Source organism: Borostomias antarcticus (genome assembly GCF_949987555.1).
Source record: "Borostomias antarcticus genome assembly, chromosome: 22".
In the NCBI taxonomy this organism is placed as follows: Eukaryota; Metazoa; Chordata; class Actinopteri; order Stomiiformes; family Stomiidae; genus Borostomias; species Borostomias antarcticus.
Genome location: NC_140255.1, coordinates 7,244,227 through 7,250,912, shown reverse-complemented (window position 1 = coordinate 7,250,912; position 6,686 = coordinate 7,244,227). Strand labels below are relative to the sequence as shown.

The following is a 6,686-nucleotide window of genomic DNA, read 5'->3' as shown; positions in this document are numbered from 1 at the left end:
ACAGAGAGATACCCTCCAGAGAGACAGACACCCTCCACACAGAGAGATACCCGGCAGAGAGACACACTCCAGAGACAGGCCTTTCAAGAGTAGAACCCCCTCCCACCCCCTTGCCCGTAAAAAACCCCACAACAACAACAACAAAAATTAATTTATTCTACTGATTGTCATGGGAACTAAATATATATCGTCATCTAAAAAGACATGCTGAAAAATAGGCAGCATTTGATATTCAATCAGCGGTTAGCAAAGTAAAATGAAGAAATATTGATGGTATATCAAGAGAACATTTAATACAACTCCAAGCTATTTTCTTAATTTCTTTTTGTTTTTTTTAAACCACTTGAAAGATAATACCAGCATGGAGGGGTAAAAATGAACACAAAGTTAAATCAGTTATTTTAACAATTTAAGAGTTTGACTTATCAATATCATAGACACACAGGGGTGGGTCATGACCCAGTTGCCATGCGTGTCGTCATGGTGACCAGCCCCTCCTCCCTCCTCTGGTTGGTCCAGTTTTTGTTGTGGTTCAACCACTATGGATCTCAGCTGACAGAGGCCGCGCCCCCATGCCCAAGCCCCTGTAGCTGCTCCAATCAGGCGAGCCGTGTGATCTGCACCAGGAAGAGTTTAGACGGGGTGCCGGAGAGCATTTCTGAGAACACGAGATACCTCAACCTACAGGAGAACGCAATTCAGGTACATGTGGACTCAAGTCATAGAGACAAACTATACACTCACACACACACACACACACACACACACACACACACACACACACACAAATACACACACAGCAGAGATGCGCAGATGGAGTTTGAGCGCACCCGAATCCGCGTGCACTCATCAATCATTCACCCGCCACCCACTTGACATAATTATCTTCTACAATTTAGAGACCCAACCCACCAAACATGAAGTTATTGTATTTACATTTAAATTATGTCCAGCCGTTCGTGCTCATTCGCTTTTGAAATGCTCAGGCGCATTTTCTTGACTTAAACAATTTAAAGATTATAGGCTCGCTTTCGCAGGATCTCGGTTGATGACGTGGTCAAGGGTATTTGAGTGAGTGGCAGGTCTCGCACCTTCTCGCAGTTGTTATATTATAATATATATATATATATATATAATTATAGTAGTTATTAAATACGAATATAACTGACAAATCCACCCGCAATCCACCCGAAATTAATCACAATGTTGATTTTTATTGGCCTACCCACTGATGTCACAGATATATCCGCAATATTCGCATCTCTAACACACAGACACACACACACACACAAACAAACACATACGCACACACACGCACACACACACACATAAACAAAGATCTACTTGTAAGAAGAGAAACATTTCTACGTGACTAAATGTGTATGTGTGTCCCTTGCCAGGTGATAAAGTCTGACACCTTCAAGCACCTGAGGCATCTGGAAATCCTGCAGCTCTCCAAGAACCACATCAGACAGATTGAGGTGGGGGCGTTCAATGGCCTGCCCAACCTCAACACCCTGGAGCTGTTCGACAACCGGCTGACGGTGGTGCCGTCGCAGGCGTTCGAGTACCTCAGCAAGCTGCGCGAGCTGTGGCTACGCAACAACCCCATCGAGACGCTGCCGGCCTTCGCTTTCCACCGCGTGCCGTCGCTGCGCCGCCTCGACCTGGGCGAGCTGCGCAAGCTGGACTACATCTCCGAGGCCGCCTTCGAGGGCCTGGTCAACCTGCGTTTCCTGAACCTGGGCATGTGTGGCCTGAAGGACATCCCCAACCTCACGGCGCTGGTGCGCCTGGAGGAGCTGGAGCTGTCGGGGAACCAGCTGGGGATCGTCCGGCCGGGCTCCTTCCAGGGCCTGGTGTCGCTGCGCAAGCTGTGGCTGATGCACTCCCGGGTGACGGTGATCGAGCGCAACGCCTTCGACGACCTGAAGAACCTGGAGGAGCTCAACCTGTCGCACAACTCGCTGCACTCGCTGCCGCACGACTTGTTCACGCCACTGCACCAGCTGGAGCGCGTGCACCTCAACCACAACCCCTGGGTGTGCAACTGCGACGTGCTGTGGCTCAGCTGGTGGCTGAAGGAGACGGTGCCCAGCAACACCACCTGCTGCGCCCGCTGCCACGCCCCGCCGGGCCTCAAGGGCCGCTACATCGGCGAGCTGGACCAGAGCCACTTCACCTGCTATGCGCCGGTCATCGTGGAGCCGCCCACCGACCTCAACGTCACCGAGGGCATGGCGGCGGAGCTCAAGTGTCGCACGGGCACCTCCATGACGTCGGTGAACTGGCTCACCCCGAACGGCACCCTCATGACCCACGGCTCTTACCGGGTCCGCATCTCCGTCCTCCACGACGGGACGCTGAACTTCACCAACGTGACGGTGCAGGACACCGGCCAGTACACCTGCATGGTGACCAACTCGGCCGGCAACACCACAGCGACGGCCGTCCTCAATGTGTCCGCCTCCGACCCCAGCAACAGCTACAGCTACTTCACCACCGTCACTGTGGAGACGGTAGATTCGGTCCAGTCGGAGTCTGAGAATTCGGTCTACCAGCAGTTCATCAATGAGACATTCATCGATATTCCGGGTCCTACCCTTCCGGGCGGGGTGCTGGGCGAGGGCCAGTCCGGCGTCACCATTTCGCCCTCGCCCTCCTCGCTGTCCTCCTTGTCTCCACGGACCACTAAGGGTACTGAAAAGGCAGTGACCGTGTCGATCATGGACGTGACAAACATCCCCGGCCTGGATGACGTCATGAAGACCACCAAGATCATCATCGGCTGCTTCGTGGCCATCACCTTCATGGCGGCCGTGATGCTCGTGGTCTTCTACAAGCTGCGGAAGCAGCACCAGATGCACAAGCACCACGGCCCTGCTCGCGCCATCGAGATCATCAACGTGGAGGACGAGATCGGCACCGGGGCGGGCAGCGGGATCTCGGGGGGGTCGACCATGAGCACCGCCTGCGGAGGGGAAGGAACGCTAAGGATACACCACCCGGAGATCGTCAACCTCCCGAACATCGGCAGGTCGGATCATCTCAACCACTACTACAAGACCCATCACTTCAACAACAACGTTCTGGGCCTGAGCATCGGGTCCGGGGATGGATCCGGATTGGTGGGCATCCTGAACAACAAGAACCCCTCTCAAATCAACCAGCAAGACATCCCCATCTCTTGTACACAGATTCCCATCTCCACGTCTGGCAATGGCCTCAACACCAACCCCAGCTCCGTGTCCCCGCCGCTGCCCATGTCCCTCCCCATGCCTGCTATGGGATTACACGGATCTCTCAAGGGCTTCATGGGCCAAAACCCCAACCCACAAATGGAGCCTCTTCTTTTCAAAGGAAACTCAAAGGAAAACGTTCAAGAGACTCAAATCTAAGAACAAAAGAGAGGATAGAGAGTGTGAGAGAGAGAGAGAGAGAGAAAGAGAGAGAGAGAGAGAGAGAGAGAGAGTGAAAGACAGAGAGGGGATTGATGGCTGGTTTATGCCCTCAACGATTAGACACTGGAGTGCATTGACATAAGACCAGGAGAGAGGATAGACTGACACTGCAATACACCGACCCAGACTGGTCAGCGACAGAGCACTGAGCCAAGGATTACCACAACGGGACACTTGTGTTTGCAGAAACCATCATGGCAATGGAGTTAAAGGAATGGACGTCGCTACAATGTAAATCTGTGCCAAAGCAAATGTTTCTTGCGGTTTCTTGCGGAGTTGTATTAACATAGGAAAAGAGTAGCCTTTCCAAGTACTGTAGCTCTATCCCCGTCTCTTTCCTGACCCGGCAGGATGCGCGGCACTGACCACACAGAGAAACACTTCACGGGACAAATTTGGAGGAGATATTTCTCTTCTTTCCCAGAAAACACTTGCGCCAGACACTCTCTCTCATGTGATCTGAACAGTCTCCCTCAAGGTGACGATTATGTAGGCAGAAGTAGAGGGACAGAAGGGTACAGTACAGTACAAACTACTGTGAAAAAATCCACAAATTATATAAATATATTTTCATTTGAATATGTAACATTGCAGACTCCAATGCAGAGATATGTTGGGGGATGTAGAAGCCGGTATAGTAGTTTTTTGTGTGAATAATCAGGGGCGGTATTTGTGAAGGTCGGTTATACGATACATATGTTTTGAGTTTGGCTACTTCTCAGAAACATAAGGGCTCAATTGCAACACTCATTGTGAATCTTTGAATTGGCTGCGTGGCATAAATGCCAATCCATTAATGTTGTAGAACGGTAGGAGGACCCACAGTCGTCTTTCTGACAAACTTTAATCTGTGTTTCACTTCTTCAACGGTAATCATAACAGACTTTTTTTCTTTAGAGAGTATATTCTGCCTTTAAGAAGAGCCGGGTACATGATTAAGTTGTGTCTCTGATACATACTGGACTGTGTGCCAGCAACAAATTAAAGGTGAAAGAATTTTGTCGAAACACAACAATGAGGCAATCTACAGTAATGCAAAGACCTGTTTGGACAGGAGAATGGTTTGGACAGGAGAATGGTTGACATGGTGTTATTTGAAGCAGATCAGCAGACAGATATTTGCTTTAACTGAGGAATTTGATATGACCTCCTTGCTAATGGTGACCATGATTGTGCCATAGCATGCTGGAGAGAACGATGCTGAGTCTGTCTTAACGACGGTATTTAGAGGAGATTCTACACCCATCTTTGGTTTAGTGGAATGGACATGTATAATAATAGTAATGTTTGGTTGTATGACAATTGTAAGATTCAGATTTTTACAGTGTAACTTTCATATGTTAATGCCATTTACGCTACTTGCGTTTCGACTGTATTCATTTATTTTGTTAGTTTGATATAATATGTACAGTTGTCTAGCCATGTATCATTACGTGTGAAATAAATCAGTCATATATTGGGTCGTGGCGGTCAATGGCAACCAACTGACAGACTTTGAAGAGTGAAACTGTAGTTTTCAAGCTTTTGATTTGAGTGGAATATATGGTATAGTTCCATCAGTTAGTTAGTAATAATGCAATATCATTTCTACTATCTGTTCTCTTATTAGAGTATGTTTTGACAGGTTTGTAGTCGTACTTCTATGGGGGGCTCAATGTTGAAACCCCCCACAGGGTGGACCTAAATGTTAGAACAGTGCCATGGATGTGCAGGGAACCCTCAAATGTTTGTTGCAATTGAGCACAAACTGGCCATGCTGCTGCGTCCCAGTGAGCCAGGCGCTGGAGGACGAGACGGGGGACGACCTCTGATGTCTGCTCTTGCATACGAGGCTGTCTTGCGTTGAAAGATGACGCTCCGTCTAATCTGCAATCCACTCAACAATGGTTTTTGTTGCACCTCTCTGTCTGTCTTTGTCTCAGCGCAGCTCATATTCTCAGTGCCGTTGTGTTGAGTGGGTGGCCTTGGCCCTGCTCCTCCACTGCTCCTCCACTGCTCCTGCTCCTCCCCTGCTCCTCCCCTGCTCCTCCCCTGCTCCTCCACTGCTCCTGCTCCTCCCCTGCTCCTGCTCCTCCTCGCCTGCTCCTCCCCTGCTCCTGCTCCTCCCCTGCTCATCCCCTGCTCCTGCTCCTCCACTGCTCCTCCACTACTCCTGCTCCTCCACTACTCCTGCTCCTCCCCTGCTCCTGCTCCTCCACTGCTCCTCCACTACTCCTGCTCCTCCCCTGCTCCTGCTCCTCCACTGCTCCTTCTCCTCCCCTGCTCCTCCACTGCTCCTTCTCCTCCCCTGCTCCTTCTCCTCCCCTGCTCCTGCTCCTCCACTGCTCCTCCACTACTCCTGCTCCTCCACTACTCCTGCTCCTCCCCTGCTCCTCCACTGCTCCTGCTCTTCCACTGCTCCTCCACTGCTCCTGCTCCTCCCCTGCTCCTGCTCTTCCACTGCTCCTCCCCTGCTCCTGCTCCTCCACTGCTCCTTCTCCTCCCCTGCTCCTGCTCCTCCACTACTCCTGCTCCTCCCCTGCTCCTCCACTGCTCCTGCTCTTCCACTGCTCCTGCTCCTCCCCTGCTCCTGCTCCTCCACTGCTCCTCCCCTGCTCCTCCACTGTAACCAGACACTCAGTGGGACAAATATGTTTTACAAATAATAATAATAATAATGAAAGTAATAATGATACAACAACAGTTAAAGTTAATATCAAATTATTATCCAGGGGAATGAAATATTAGGTTGACAGATAATAACACACGATCCTTACTAAGCCATAAAGCATTTGTAGATTGGTAACTAATGAAGAGAATAGAGCCCACACACTTGCATGCTCCAGAATCAACGTTTTACTTGACAGCGCTTCGGGCGTCTGCTCTCTGTCAGGTGAATTTGGGTCAGCGATTGTTAACTAACCATTTCCAAATTACATTATTTGCAAACAGTTTTAAATAATAAACAAATTATATACAGTATATGCTATTGATGTAGGAATCTAACCCCCCAAATCCCACAGTGATGTACTGATATGGAGTGTCCCTCCAGCAGTTAAACCTCTCTTTCCACGATGTCAGTTCTGTTGTCAGGTTGTCAACTCTGTTGTCAGGCTCCACGTTGGGGTTTGGTAGATGTGGGTTTGATTCCTATATCAACCTCAACCTGGCTTTGAGTATATATTTACTACTAATAATGTTACTAACTGTCACTATGTAATAATGTACTAACTTGTCCATTTGTTA

General features: G+C 49.6%; 1 protein-coding gene across 1 annotated transcript; it reads left to right on the top strand.

Moving 5' to 3' along the window:
• Nucleotides 1-468: 468 nt before the first annotated feature.
• On the top strand, nt 469-3,398 carry LOC311323665 (leucine-rich repeat-containing protein 4B-like; the record flags this gene model as incomplete). The annotated part of the gene is made up of 2 exons (XM_084455953.1): nt 469-702; nt 1,401-3,398. 2 exons carry the CDS (start codon nt 469-471, stop codon nt 3,396-3,398), a joined length of 2,232 nt encoding a protein of 743 aa, XP_084312079.1.
• Between the last annotated feature and the right edge of the window lie 3,288 nt (nt 3,399-6,686).